The sequence below is a fragment of the Pelodiscus sinensis genome, chromosome 20 (genome assembly GCF_049634645.1).
Source record: "Pelodiscus sinensis isolate JC-2024 chromosome 20, ASM4963464v1, whole genome shotgun sequence".
Lineage (NCBI taxonomy): Eukaryota > Metazoa > Chordata > Testudines > Trionychidae > Pelodiscus > Pelodiscus sinensis.
This window is the reverse complement of record NC_134730.1, coordinates 834,975-850,051: the sequence shown is the minus strand read 5'-3', so window position 1 is coordinate 850,051 and position 15,077 is coordinate 834,975. Positions and strand designations below refer to the sequence as shown.

At 59.3% G+C, this 15,077-nt stretch overlaps 1 protein-coding gene across 2 annotated transcripts in view; it reads right to left on the bottom strand.

Annotated features, from left to right (window-relative positions):
• DNAH9 (dynein axonemal heavy chain 9) overlaps window positions 1–15,077 on the bottom strand; it is a 251,994-nt gene that overhangs the window by 201,257 nt on the left and 35,660 nt on the right. For both annotated transcript variants that reach the window (XM_075903450.1, XM_075903451.1), the window contains 9 exons: window positions 13,159–13,355; window positions 12,642–13,066; window positions 11,196–11,418; window positions 10,469–10,635; window positions 6,330–7,200; window positions 4,888–5,018; window positions 3,662–3,788; window positions 1,058–1,210; window positions 368–493 (listed from right to left, as the gene is read on the bottom strand). In XM_075903450.1, the coding sequence (XP_075759565.1) occupies window positions 368–493; window positions 1,058–1,210; window positions 3,662–3,788; window positions 4,888–5,018; window positions 6,330–7,200; window positions 10,469–10,635; window positions 11,196–11,418; window positions 12,642–13,066; window positions 13,159–13,355 (2,420 nt within the window). The remainder of the gene's footprint in view (window positions 1–367; window positions 494–1,057; window positions 1,211–3,661; window positions 3,789–4,887; window positions 5,019–6,329; window positions 7,201–10,468; window positions 10,636–11,195; window positions 11,419–12,641; window positions 13,067–13,158; window positions 13,356–15,077) is intronic.

Genomic DNA, 15,077 nt, shown 5'->3' with positions numbered 1-15,077 from the left:
TCTAAGCTGCGCTCTCCTCCCTCAGCCGTGGGGCAGGCAATGTTCCCCCCCCAGGCCCTGAGCTCTAAGCGGCGCGCTCCCCCCTCATCTGGGAGGGTGGAGCAGAGGACCCCACGCCCCCTCCCAGCCCTATCTTTGTAGGGCTCCATAGCTGCAGCGTGGACCCCTCTGCACACTGGTCTCATGCTGCAGCACCTGCCCTTGCACACGGATCCGGCCCCTGCGCAGGGGTCTGCCTGCCTCCAATGGCCGTGGGGCAGGGCACGGTGGGTGTCCCGGGCAGTGGCCGGTTTCCCCGCCCAGCCCAGGACGGTCTAAGGGCCTGGCCTGAGAGCTGCTCTTGCTGGGCCGGTCGAGGATCGGGTACCTGGGCAGGGTAGTCAAAGAGCCACTGGTCTCTTGGTTTCTCTTCGTAAGCAGCCACGCCCTCGGTCATCTCATGCCTCACAGTCGCCCGCATGCTGTCCAGCACGTGGTTCAGCCAAACCTCCACCTGGAAAGGCATTAAACCGGAGACACGGCGGGGCCACTGAGGAACTCTAGTGAATATAGGGACGGTATTCTTGTCCTGTGGCTCAACAGCGCGCACTCCGACTGGCCTCCAGCCGGCCCCAGCAGATACCTGCTGGCATGACCCCCGAGAACGCAGCCTGGCCAGTGGGAATCTGCGTCAGTATCCTCCACCCCCAAGGCCTGTGACTGGGGCTGATCTGCCAGCCCTGGACGTGGGGCGGGATTCCGGCTGCCGGATGCAACACAGGAGACTCGCTCCCCCCGGCGTCTCTCCCAGAATTCAGCGAGGTATCGTTCCGGGCACATCAACCGATGAACCGCACGGTCCAGACCGGAGCTGGCCAGGGCTCGGGAGACTTTCCCCGACCTCGGACCCCGTCTGTCTGCCCGCAGCATCTCCTGGCTGGAGCAGGGACCCATCGTAGCACCGAGAGCGTCAGGCCTGGGCCGCGACCGGGCTCCCAGGCTCTACAGCAGCCTCCCGGGGCGCAAGCCGCAGCGCGAGCCACGGCCGATGGTGGGCAGCGAAGCGGCTCCGTCTCACCTGCCCGCTGCAGTCGCAGGGCTCGCTGAAGCCGACGTATTCCTCCTCTTTGCTGTACATCCCCAGGCCAGTGCTGGTCGGCCCCCCCTCCGCGTCCACCTGGAACTCCACCTGGGCCACGTTGTCAAACAGCTTGGGGAGATGGCGCTGCACCTGCCCAGGACGCAAAGCCAGAGGCTCGCAGGAGCACTCAGCCAGGCCCCACCCCCGCTGGCTGGTCCCCTCCGCCTGGCCCAGAGCCCGGCAGACACAAGCCCCGGCCTTCCTTGGGTGCCGGAAATCCCCGGCAGCGGGACCGCCCAGGAAACAACGATACGAGGAATAAAATGTGTGGCCCTTCCCTGCCATGGTTCCCTTAGTGCAGCACACACACTCCCAGGCCCTTGTGCGTGTACACACACACACACACTCCTGTACCCCTACACACACACTCACACACACACACTCCTGTACCCCTACACACACACACACGCACTCCTGTACCCCTACACACACACACACACACACTCCTGTACCCCTACACAGACACACACACACACACACACTCCTGTACCCCTACACACACACTCACACACACACACTCCTGTACCCCTACACACACTCACACACACACTCCTGTACCCCTACACACACACACACACTCCTGTACCCCTACACACACACACACACACACACTCCTGTACCCCTACACAGACACACACACAGACACACACACACACTCCTGTACCCCTACACAGACACACACACACACACACTCCTGTACCCCTACACACACACACACACACACACACTCCTGGGCCCTTGTGCGTGTACACACACACCCACACACACACACACACACTCACACACACTCCTGTACCCCTACACAGACACACACACACACACTCACTCCTGTACCCCTACACAGACACAGACACACACACACACACTCTCTCCTGTACCCCTACACAGACACGCACACACACTCCCGGGCCCATACGCATGTACACACACACGCACACACACTCCTGTACCCCTACACAGACACACGCACACACACACTCCCGGGCCCGTACACACACGCATGCACACACACTCCTGTACCCCTACACAGACACACGCACACACACTCACACACACTCCTCTGCCCCTACACAGGCACACACACTCACTCACTCCCGTGCCCCTACGTGCACACGCACAAGGGGCGATGTTGCAAGGGGGCCAGGCCACTCGCGCTTTGTCCAGCCTTCAGCCAACACCCATTTTAGTCACGGGCCAACCTGATTTACAAGCGAACTCACATGAGAAGCAAAGGGTGGTTACTTCCCCTCAGCCTCCACGCACAACCCTGGGAGTCCCGAGCTGCCGCCCTTCACGCCTGCCCTCGGCCTCCGTGGGAGGGAAAGGGCCCTGGTCTGGCGAAGGCTGAGCCCCCCTCCCCTCCTACACGCACTGTCTAGACCAGGGCGGCGAGCGGGTTCTCCAGTCTGTCCGGGGCACGGACTCCGGAGGAGGGTTAAACGCCCCGAGCAGCACAGCCAGACCGGCATTAATAACAGCGTCAGGCTGCTGGGTCCACTCACGGTCAGACTGGACCAAATCCTGCGCTGCCAGAGGCAGCTGGCGCTCGGCACATGGCAGGACTGATCTTGAGAAAAGGTTTCTGGAGTTTATTTCATGTGCAGGACTTTCCAACCGGCGTCGTACGTCTCCCGGCCTCGGCAGACGCAACAGCACTGACACTCGCTTCAGCGCCACTAGGGAAACGCTGGCCCCCTGGCACCAGTGCAGCACACGACGAGGAACAGCACCAGCTCCCTGGGGCAGGGGAAGGCCGGGCCCACCCACGTCCGGCACCGGCACTCGCTGTGAGTGGCACCAGAGGAGCATCAGAGGAGCCCTCCAGATCACTGGGTGTGGACAGCAGCTCCCCCAGCCTGCCCCTCCCCTCTCGGCATCTCCTACCTGGCCCGTCTCCTCTGTGGAGACCATTCCGATCAGGCGCAGGGGCCTTGGCTGCCACAGGATGGAGCCCTGTGCTCTCGGGCCAAGGCTCCGCTTTGAGGCACTCTGCGCGGGGCAGCCTGTGGTAGCCGCAGGGCCTAGCGTGTCCTTCCTCCGTGACAGGATCAAACGCCACGAGAACACAAGGGCTACCCCCTCACAGCGAGGGGCCCAAACCCAGGGTGGGAAATCTGCTAGACGGAGCCTTCTGAAATGATGTTATTTTAGGTGCCTCGGTTTTGGGGTGCCCATCTTGAGACCCCTTAAAGGGCAGGTGCCGGGCATCTCCTGAAAATGGCCAAACCCGGAGCCATCCAAACTCCCAGGCCCGCTTGCACGCTTTCACCAGGGCCTGAAGAGAATGGACGCTCCTTCGACCCTCGGCGCCTCAGCACAGTGCGTGTCCAAACACCCCGTGAGAGCCGTGGGAAACGCTCCCCAGTCCGAGCGCAGACGGGGGTTACGTGCTGCCGTCGGTTGGGCACTTACAGCCCAGTAACTCTAGGACGCGCGGCTCCTGGGATGGAAGGCCCTGGCTGTCTAGAACCAGCTACCGGCCCGCTCTGGTCTAGCTGCCTCCGCTGTCCCAAGGCAGGGGCAGTCACGCGTGACACTTACTAGCTGCGGGTTGGTGCCGCTGGAAAGAATGTCCAGTAAATCCGCAGAGGAAATGAAATAAAATCTGGGGAAAGCCAGCCTCTTGGTGTCCAAGTACTCAGCCAAGGCCTTCTCACACAGAGCCAACCTGCGGCAACAAAGCAGAGCCCAGTCCAGAACCGCAGACGCGCCCTGCCCTTAGCGGCTAATGCTGCAGTTCAGCTTCAGGGGCAGAGCTTTGGCCCCCAGAGGGGGACGCGACAGGGGACTTGTCAACTCCTAAAGGGTTCGTTGTCCCCACTACGTCGCCCGGGGCCGGGAAACGTGCTGCACGCTTACTGCCATCGGCGGGGGGACCAGCCCCCTGCACAGACCGGGCTCAAAGGAAGGTCCTGCCAGCGACCCAGCTACTGTCTCTCGGACAGGTGGATTGCCCTTGTCAAGACGAGCCCCGCCTGTCAGAGCAGGAAGCATCGGGCTGTAGAAGCACAGCCGAAGTGCCGGAGCTGCGCCCCCGGGAGCTGTAGCATAGCCGTGGTGACAGACCTCAGCCACCGCACTAGGGACAGATCCAGTACTATGGATTTTATGGGGAAGGTGCCCAGATACTGCGGTGATGGGCAGCAGTATAAAGCCCTCAGATAAGGTGAGAAGCCTCCAGGAACCACTCACATCTCCCCCAGGCACCTTCCCGTTGGGCCGGAACTGCCCGTGCTTGCTCTCCGCTCCAGGGCGTGTTGCACAGGCTGCCCTACGCCAGCTCAGCTGTTCCAGTTCAGGGAATCCCAACTTCCCATTTCACTACTCTGGTCACTTTTAACTCCAAGCCAGCAGTGTCCCCGATGGCACTCAGCTGCCCCGCAGCCAGCCGGGCACGGCCAGGAGGGAATGCGGCTGGCCGAGCAGCGCTCCGCAGTGACGCTAGCACTCAGCCAGCAGGCTCACACGGCGAGGGGTGAGTCTGGGCCCAAAGAGCACCAGGCTCTCTTGTGCCCGGGTGCGCGGCTCAGTAGAGACCCAATGGCCACGTGCGGCGGGCAGGCTCACACTGCGTCCGGGCGACTCAGCCTGAGCACCGTCACAAGGGGCGGTTGGGCTGCAGGCTGGTGGCTCACACCCGGCCTCGAACGGTTAGATGGCACAGTCGGCCGTCTCCGCCAGCAGAGAGCGAGCCGAGAGCACAGGGGAGTGAACTTGTCAACTAACCGCTGCGTCCCCCCAAGACCACGGAGGAAGGCGTCACCCACCTGCTCTGAATCTCCTCCAGTCGCTCAGAAAGGCCTGGCTTGTTAGTCGCCTCAACCACATTCGGTGTTTTCTCCGCGTCATGCGCTAGCTCTTTAAAATCCCCATCGATGCCTTCAAAGCGCCTGGAGTCCTGCAAAGTGAAACAAGGCCCGGCACCGGTCAGCCCCTCACGTCCTTATGGGAAAGACTCCGTCCCCTGGCCACAGGCGCTGGGTGCGGAGCGTTGGCGCCATGCCATAGAGGCTCCTCCGTCTCCATGGCGTCTCTCATCCCCACCCTAGAAGGGTGCAGATGGAAGGGTCCAGTTAGCAACTGATCCGCACTAGGACCCATATCCGACGCAGAGGGCTTCTGAGGACCTGACCTGGCCTCCCCCAGGTGGCCCCTGGACTCTGTCCAGGCCTCTCTGGCCACAGAGGCAGGATTCCCCTTGTACAGTTAGTGCCCTACACTGGGAAGACAACAGACCTCAGGAGACTTTGCTTCCAGTCTAGGACGGTCCTTTCTAGCCCCCCAGAGCACCCCCGCTTGGCCTGCCGAGAAGCACGTTCATTAAACTGTCCCCCCTTCGCGTGCTTCTGGTGCACTGCAGAGCAGAACATCCTGGCCCCATGGAAATCGATGGTGACCCACAGCCATGGCTGGGCTTCCGCAGGGTCAGGATTCCACCCAGCCCTCACCGAAATGCTCAGCGATCCCCCTGCAAACACGACCAAAAGCGCCTCTTTGCTGTTAGTCTGGGTGAGAAGGACCTGGGCGAAGGTCCAGATCCGGATACCCCCCAGCCAATATGCTCCACCCGGCCAATATGCTCTCGCCCTTTACTGCATTTTCAACCGCCCACGTCTGTTGTGGCTGGAGTTAGTCACAGCAACGCGCCGGGCGCTCGCGCTATACCGAGGGACGGGCCCTGCGCACAGAAACCGGTCTAGACCTTTGCCCACATGCCTGCACTGACAGGAGTCGCTAACCAGACAGGAAACCGAGAGCAGCTTGGATTTCCCTCTCCAGGCCCCCCAAGGGGAGTGCGACCTTCTCCAGTTAATGGTTGAGCAGTGGAATGGCTGGTCCAGCCTATCCAACGCTTTGATGTGGATACGGCCAGGGCTGGCCGGCCCCCCTTCCCTGCTGAGTCCGTGTCATGCTCTCTAGTTCCTCCTCCAGCACGGGCACGCCGGGTTTCCTATGCTAAGCGATGCCAGCAGCCCTACAATAACAAACTCATGTGCTGCGCATGGGGGAGGGGAGAGCAGTCGGGGCTGTCAGCCTCCTGGGACGACCCAAGACTCAAAGCGCGGCCTCCGTTAGCCAGATCCGGAGCAGTGCAGGCTGCCGGCAGGACAAGCGGCCAGACACGGCCGTGCCCTCCTTCTGCACTGGCTGTGGGTCAGGCCGCGCTACTCGCCGGCTGAGGTGAACGGGGCTTGCGGGCGCTGCTTACCTCCGGGAGCTGTGCCCGGATGTCTTCGGAGCCAATGAATATGCTCTCCAGGTGAGACCAGGTCCGCTGCACTTCAAACCAGATAGAAATGACCGCGTCTGCCGTGGACAGCGTCTTCTGCCACCCGGACACCTCCTCCGAGAAGAAGGCAATGTACTTGGACGTCATCAGGTTCTGCAGCTGCACCTGGTTGTCTTCCAAAGTTTCAATGAGCTCCTCGTCGGACCTCAGCAGGGGGACGCGTGTCCGGGGGTGCGGCTCGTACTGGAATTCCATGCTCTTCCAGGTGCTTTGCAGCTCTTTCAAGACTTTCTCCATGCTCATTTCTTTAACTGCTTTATCCACAATGCCCCGGACGTCCTCCTCAAAGCGATGCAGGTTGAGCGTCAGGAGGTCAGCTAGCGTGGTGTCTGCGTCCATGGTGAACGTCACCCCGGTGGCCTGCATCAGCTGGCTCCAGTGCCTTTCCCTGATGGCAGGATTCTGGAGCTCGGCCACGGCCCTCAGTGATGCCAGGAAGTTCTTCACCCTGTTGTGCAGCCCCGTGAAGGCGTCCCACGCCCGCATCTCCTTGTCCAGGAGCCAAAGGGCCTTGGCAAACTCTCTGCACTCCAGCTCCATGCTCTCCACCTGAACATCCTGCCATTTCGTGGTCTGCCAGTCGGCCATGCTGGATGTCACCACGGAGATCAGGTCCCAAAGCTCCTTGAGAAGACAAACCTCCCTCCGGCACTGCTTGAGCTGTTTGTAATCCGGAACGCTGACTTCAAACAACCCAGCCGACTCATACAGCGACGCCATAGCGGACTCCAGTTGTTTAATCTCAGCGTGGCTTGCATCCAGCACCAGATAAGGATTTTCTGTGTCAAACCTAGAAAACAATGGGCATCCGTCAGCAACAGGGTTACACACACGACGTGACATCCAACGCCCCCAGCTTGGGCAAGAGACACAGCCAAGCCAAGGCAGCTGGAGTGTGCTATGCCACAAGGCAGAAGAGATGCCATTTTAGAGTCATGCTGCCCGTCGCCCTCTTCCCTGGAGCCCGGGGGCCATGCTGCTGGCAGCCTCTACGCAAACGGAGTCACCGGAGCCAATCATGGCTACGCAGGCGGTAACGGTGTCAGAAACAAAAAGCACCTTTCCCTGTGATGTCCATTTGTGCCCCAGACTCGCTCCCCCGCTGGCAGCCCCGGGCAGGAGCTAAGGGCCAGAGGATTGAAAGAGCCACGCGGCTCCCGGGCCAGTGCTGCCCGTCGGGTCCGTGTCGCAGAGTCTGCCCCCGCCTCTAAAGAGCGGCGCTGACAGAAGCTTGCAAGGGAGCCCAGCTCAGCGTGCCCTGGCGGGACCCCGAGCGCATTTCCTCCCCCTGCGCCCTTCAGAGCAGAGCCACGTTCCCAGAGGAGCGAGCGCTCCCCCGGGGCCCCTCACGCACGCGCAGGCGGATCCCAAGAGCACGGCCAGGGTGGCCTCTGCACACGAGGGCGGTGCAGCCCTCGGAAGGGAGTTAGGTACCAGAGGGGCAGCCATGCCAGTTAGTCAGGGCAGGATCGCCAGGAAAAGGTTAAAACGATACTTGGCCGATACTTGGCCGGCTCGGGCAGCATCATTCCAGGGTCAGAGCTGCTCCACTCAAAGTTCTGCATGCGGCTGGGCGCGACAGATCGCCCCACCCCCCGCTGACAACGCTCTTCCAGCAAAGCCCCCGCTCGGACGCAGCTCTGCTGACCAAAGAGGCTTCTTCCTACAGCAACACAACTTCCCCCGCTGTTGACACACACGGCAGTTACCCCGGGGCTGGCCGGGCACAGTCTGGGCAGAGGAGCACTCAGAGCAGTCTCCCAGCCCCAGCACTGCCATGGGAACACAGGGTATCCCACAACAATCACAGAAATGCCTAACACACGGGTCCTGGCAGCAATGGGACAAGGAACCACCCCGACAGCTGCTGCAAACGTAGCCCGGCCCTGCACAAAGTGTCCAGGGTGCTCCGGGATTCCACCAAGGATGCCGTTTTGGTTCAGATGGCGGCAGACATTTTTAGTCTTGATTTTCACCAACAGGAAGGAATTGGCTGTGACTGAAGGGGAAAGGGAATTCGGCAAAAAGGGCTCGTAAATGACAGACTTCCCGCAGCTAAAGAAAAGGAGCGAGGGCAGCTGAATAGGGACAGCGCAGAGAAGTGGGAAGTGGGAAGGAAATCTAAGAGATAAGGAGCCAGGGGAGCTGGCAGTTTCTCCGAGGGGCAATGCGAAAGGCACAGCAGCAAACCCTGCAACGCGAGGAAGGACAGGAAGAGGTCCCTCTGGCTCCGTCAGGAACACTGTAATGGCCTGGAAATCAAAGTGGAATCCTGCAAAAGAGGAAGTGCGGCGCTGCTGCTAATGGGGAGTAGGAGGGAGCGGCACACGCACGTGGGGATGAAATCAGCAGGGCGAGGCCGCCAAAGGAACATCAGAAACACAAAGAAAAGGGTCGGTAAGTCCGTTAAGGGCAGGAGCCCAATGAAGACCAAGCCCCTGCCATTCCAATGGCAATACGCTGTTCTTGGGCTGACTCCAGATCTCACGCTGCTGCTGAAGAAGCTTGTTTCATTTTTCATCCAAACCAACCCAGTGCTGCACCTGAGCAGAGCTGCCTGGCCACTCCCCGCAAAGTGAACGGGTGTGACGTAGCGGGGGGCACCCTGCTGGTTGCTAGGCTGGGCAGTGGGCTGTGAGTGACCCCCACTGGCTGCTGGCTGCAGCACGGCCCAGCAGGGCAGGGGATGAGTCATTATGCAAGGGGGCTTCCAACCTGTCTGACCAGTGATCTCCCAGGGAGCGGAACAATGGGAAGAAGGGGAGTGGAGCCCTGGCTGGGGACAGGGCTGGAAGTTAGTGGGTTAGTTTCTGGCTGGTATCATGGAGGAAGCAGCCTAGGCAACAGGCTGGGATTTAGGGGCCCAGGCTCCCCCATCTCAAGGGCGGCTGAGGCATCCTAGGCCTGCCCTGTAACCAGATGACATCTGTGCTGTGCTGTATCCTGGAGAAGCAATAAACTCCCTCTGTTCTACTGGCTGGTGGAGTCTGTCCGTGCCATTACGGGGGTGCAGGAGATGGGAAAACCCCAACACGCCGTCACAATGGGACTATCGACGCTGAGGTCTCCGAGCTGCCCAGGAGGGGCTGGCCAGGGCTCACCACTGAGAAGGGGCACAGGGAGAGCGGGGTCGCCCTGACAGCGGTAGCCAGTGTGATCTGCCCGGGAGCTGCCTCGCTTGGAGCTACAACAGCAAGGCACCAGTCACAGGGCAGGTGGGGGCAGGGCGTGGTCTGCACTGCACCCCCAGAAGTACTAACAGGAGAGCCCCGTCTAAACACAGCAGGGAAGCGTCCCAGCGCCTCAGTGGGGCTGGTCCTGCCCAGAGCCTTTGGTGCGCCAGCCTCGGGAAAGGGAGCGCCCCTAGCGGCCTCCCGAGGCCCCGTCCAGCCCGTTTCTGTGACTGGGATGCTCTGATACTGGGTGACCGTGCTGCGTGGTGACGTGCCAGCACAACGCCACCTCTGTGACACGCAGGTTGTGCCAGGACAGCGGCAGCCCCAGGAATTTAACCCTTATTATTTGCCTGCTTGCACCTAGAGCTCTTCCACCTGCCTCGCGGAGGGCGGCCTGGAGCTTGGGGAGGCCTGGAGAGGGCCTTTGTCGTGGGTCGCTGTCTATGCACAACCTTGGACTTAAGGGGCCAAGTGGAGGGCTTGTCCATTCCAAGGCGATGATCATTAGAGAGACGAGATCCAAGGCAAACATTTCATCAGGGCCTGTGTCACGCAAAACCCTACGTCAAGTGACTTCATAAATATTTATAACAACCTGGACCTAAGTGCCTGACTCCCATGGAAATCTGGGCCGCAGACACTTTTGGTTACACTCTGGCTCCCATGCTGCCAAGTCACTTAGAAACAAGACTTAGGCGCTTTTGAACATTTTAACCCTGCTTTTGTGGAATCCACTCCCTGCCCACGGAGTCCCCAGAAAGATGCCATGGCAGGTATTACCCTTGCCTTCGGATCAAGCGGGAAAGGCCAGAGATGCTCCACAATACGCCTCGCAAAGCACAAACCATCGATTACGTCGTCGATGCTATAATTAGTCCGTACCTGAACGGCGCCTCTTTGCGAAACCGCTCTCTGAATCTCTGCTGCTCCACATCGAATGCAGCACAGCTCTTGCGAATAACTGCCACTTCATTGGCCTGCAAAGGGCCCACTTGCTGTTTCACAGTTACCGCCAGCTTCTTCAGGTTGTTCCATTTTTCTGGCAGCTCCTGCAGGCCAAAATTCCATGTGGGCAGACAGCACATTCCCCGGCATCACGCGTATCTGATGGCTTTCTGGGCAGTCCAGGCCCGGCGGACCCCAGATTTTCCCTCTTACCCAATCAAGGGGTTTTTGCCATGACACAAGGGGCAAACACGGAACGGGGGGAGTGCGGGGAGGGAATGTTCAGCTTTGATGGGAAATGAAGGTTTTGACCCTTTGGGAAGGTGCAAAGCCTCTTCGCCCCTGAAATATCATGGCGTGTCTTCTACACACCAGAGCCCTGTGGATGTGGGCAGCCCAGACAAAGGTGGCCCCGAAGCATCCGTCTAGAGCGCACAAAACCCCGATACAAAAATACTGACCCTGATTCAAAGCCCGGAGGCTTTGGGAGAGTCAGGAAGACGGGCTCACCCGGTAAGCCCCTGCGTGGGGCTGATTGGCCCCGGAGGGGACGCCCACAGACTGGCGAGGCGAAGGAGGCACCTTTGTTAACACCCACTGATCGCTTCCTGGGCTGGTCTCTAACATTCGCCACCGTGTGCGTTCGTCAGACACGTTCACCAACCTCTAGCTGCTTATAGACTGCATCGGCAAGCTCCTGCTCATAGACCTTCAGCAGCTCAATCGTTTGCTTCAGGGGCTCAAACATTTCGTCAGTGCTGCTCTGTCTTTCTTTAACAGCCATGAGGTGACCCATCATCTCCACCAGCCCACTGTAATCTCCTTTTTCAACCTTCTGGTTCAAGCCCCCACCAGCAACTTCGATAAATTCTTCAAGGTCAGCCAAGCTAAGCAACACAAAGCAGGAGAGCAGCCAACGAGAGCCGTTTGGATCTACCTGCCACCAGCGCCAAGACCCAAGAGAGAAAAGCTGTTGTCACCCCGCCCGTCTCCTCCACACCCAGGCGCTAGGGCTCCCGCTCAGCTAAGCAACCCTCTAGCATCCTCTTCAACCTCATGCCTCTCACTAGGCCCCCGGTGCCAACAGGCACTGCCTCATGGGGTGGCACCCCTGGACCAGGGCCTGTGCACACAAAGATTCAATCCTCTTACAAGCGGAGTGATTCTAACGTTTCAGGGAGGCTGAAGCCAGGGCTGCCACTCGCCTCAACGTCTGCACCAAAAGGAGGAGACACGTGGAGACAGCGACATCCGGCCTGCACACTTGATCTGGGTACCGGCAGCTCGGTCGGCAGGCAGGATGGGGGTGAGCCGGCAGGTTGACTGTGTGCGTACAAACACTTGGCACTCCACACATAATGCCTTTCATCCAATACCCGCTCATTAATCAGGCCTTTAAACAACCCTGTGAGCGACTGTTGCCATGTGGCTCATTAGATCTGTTTTTAAAGTCGAGCCAATAATTGAGAAGAACTATTGTGTCTGACCGATTGAGACTCTTACTCTGACCCAGCCGATCCCACACTCTCCTCCAACATATTCCTCTTCGGGACTATCGAACGATCTTCCACGGGACTATTTTCAAACAGCTCTCTGTGCATATCTGATCATCAAAGTGTGGTCTTTTGTTGTGATTGGTCAGATAAGTCACATGCTATTGTTTCTCCTCCCTGGCGCTAGGTCAGTGTTTCTCTTCCTCCTCACACCTGTGACTTTGGAACTTGCCCTCCCGGATCCCTGGTGCTGGCGACACCCCTAGGTGAAGTGTGCAGAGACAGAGCAGGGACAGGGCAGATTCCTTTGAAACGCTAAGGCGCTTTCCCCAGGAAATACCTCGCTGCGTGAGCCCAGCTTCCCCTGCGGGGGAGCGCGCTACAGACGGGAGAAGCATGAGACCCGTAAATGGATGGGCAGAGAAGGACACGCCCAAGGTCACAGTGCAAGCCCTTGGAATAACTGGAAATAGAACCTAAGGACCTAGCTCAGCACAGTGCTCTTGCCACTCAGCAGCACTGCCCCCTGTGCACAGCCCCATGGCGGAGTGAGGCTTTCAGGGGACATGGCTGGGGTGGAGCCAGTGTGGGGAGACAGGCAGACGAGCCGTGGTTACCTGTGCGTCACATGCTCAACAAGATGCTGCTTAAACATCAGGCTCCACCGTTTGATGACGTTCAGCAGGGAAGCTTTGAAGGGCCGAGCATCGATTTTCATCCAGCCCCCGAAGACGTTTATTGGGTCCAGGTGGCTGACCTCCTCATAGATCCTCTCGTAGGAGTCGATTTGCTCTCGGAACTGCTGCAGAGTGGGCGGGCTCTCCGGGACGCCATTGTCCGCGTGGGCTTCGATCTCGGCTGCCGTCAGGATGTGCCCGTACAACAGGAACTGACGCATGAACTCCTTCCTGTCGTCCCCGTAGAGGTAGGCGTAGTGCTCGAAGGAGCTGCGGTAGTCACTGCAGGCTGACAGCGTGTTCTGCACACGCTCCATGAGGCTGTGGCGCATGTCGGCCAAGTCACCCATGTCCTCCATGTCAGCCTGGGAGAGGAGAGAGCCTTGTGAGTGGGACCCGCTCCAGAGCACACTGCACATCGCTGTGCCACGGGTGAGCAGGGCCTGGAACCAGAGACCTGATAGTGAGGGAAGCCACTGTGCTCAGCCACCCTGGGGACCAGGGACGAGAGCCGATAGACGTCATTGACGAGGCCTTCGACCATGTCGTAGAAGCTGTCGTTCGCACCGGGATCCAGCGAGGGATGGAACACCAAATCGGGGATCACCAGATCCAGCTGCACCTCAAAGAGCGGAGCCAGCCCTGCCTTGGAATCTGACAGAGAGCAAGAGAGATGAGGGGGGCGGGATCAGGTAAGACAAGAAGTGACTTTACTCCATCACCGCGCCCCACAAAAGACACTAGATCCAAACAAGCAATCGATTCGCCCATTCTGTGACCAGCCCGAAAATATCTGAAAGCCATTTCAAAGCAGACTGACTGGTTTCGGTTTTCTTGCTAAAATTAACAGCTACGTCACGCACCCCAGTTTGGGGCAAACAAAACCTGTCATCCGACTGAAACACCCTTGTACAAACACCTGAGCCATGTCATTTAGTTCAAATCATTTTTCTCATACGAAGCAAGTTGCCAAATCCTTGTGTCGGCCAAATCTCCGTTTCTCAGCAGACACATGATTTGTCTGACGCTTGCCCAGTCCTGGGAGATGCCCACACGGGAGCAGCCATTCCACCCACACAGGATGAGCTGCAGGACTGGAGCGTCAGAATCCCTGCTTTGACCTGCCCAGGAAGGAGAGACGTGGGGTGACGCTACCACAGCCCTACTGGCAAGGATAACTCACAGTCACAGGCCCCCCACTGTGTACTGACCAGTGCTCTGGCTACCAAAGCCCAGGCGGGAATGCTGGAGGGGTCTTACCGACAGCCCAACAGCGCCAGAGGACAGAACGAGTCTCTCCCGCAGCCTGCCTGCGAAGGGTGGGAAGGAAACACTGTGCTGTTGGGATGTGACAAACCCCACACCACACAAGGAAGGCTCAAGAGCAGCCTTGGGTCTGACAGCGGCCAAGGCCAGGTGCCCCAGAGGGAGGGAACAGAACAGGAAACCATCACGTGGTCCCTTCCCAGCCTCTGGCAAACAGAAGCCAGGGACCCCTCCCTGCTCAGACTGGCTAACCGCCATGGATGGACCGATCCTCCTCAAACTTATCCAGCTGTTTTGAACCCTGTTCTCATCAAGACAGCGTTTCTTAAACTTATTAAGACTGAGGAACACCAAACAATAATTTTTTTTATGAGGAACACCAACGATTTTTTGTTGTTGGAAAAAAAAAAAAAAGGTCAGGGGGAGAAAGTTATTGAGAGAGATGAAAAAAGAGGTTGCCTGCCCCTTTAAGGGCTGCCATTTTGAACTCTGTTCTCCACAGCACACCTCCGACTGTGCGCCGCGGAACCCAGTTTAAAGAGACACCGATCTAGACCCTCCCAACAGCCACCGGCGGAAACTTCCACCAGCCGACGGTGCATTGTGTGAAGAACTGCGACCTTGCGGTCGTTTCACTGCAGCAGGACGCAGGCCCCACACGCTACTGCCCCGTTCCCGTGCTGGGAAGCACAGCCTGGCCAGGCCCGAGTCCCTGAGGGGCCCTAAGGAAAGGCCCTCGCTGCAGTTAAGCACCCGCGGCCGGCCCATGTCAGCTGCCAGGCTCATGGGGCGGAGGCTCCAACCCAAGCCTGAAAGTCCACACGGCAACCTCAGTCCCGCGCCTGAGCCCCCAAGCTCCAGTCCCCGACGTGGGCCAGCCACGTCCTGGGCGGCAGTGGCAGCATCCCTGGAGTGAAGAGAAACCGCCCACGTGTGGAGACTCGGCGCAGCCTGGAGCCATCCCCAGGAGCTCCGACAGGGCAGATCAGCACAGCGCCTCCTGCTCTTGCTGCTCCTCGTCCAGCCAGCCAGAAACACCCCAGCCCTCACGTGCTCGTTCCAGCCACGCTCCAGCAATGGAGCCCCACTGAGGGCAGCGAGGGGAGGCCT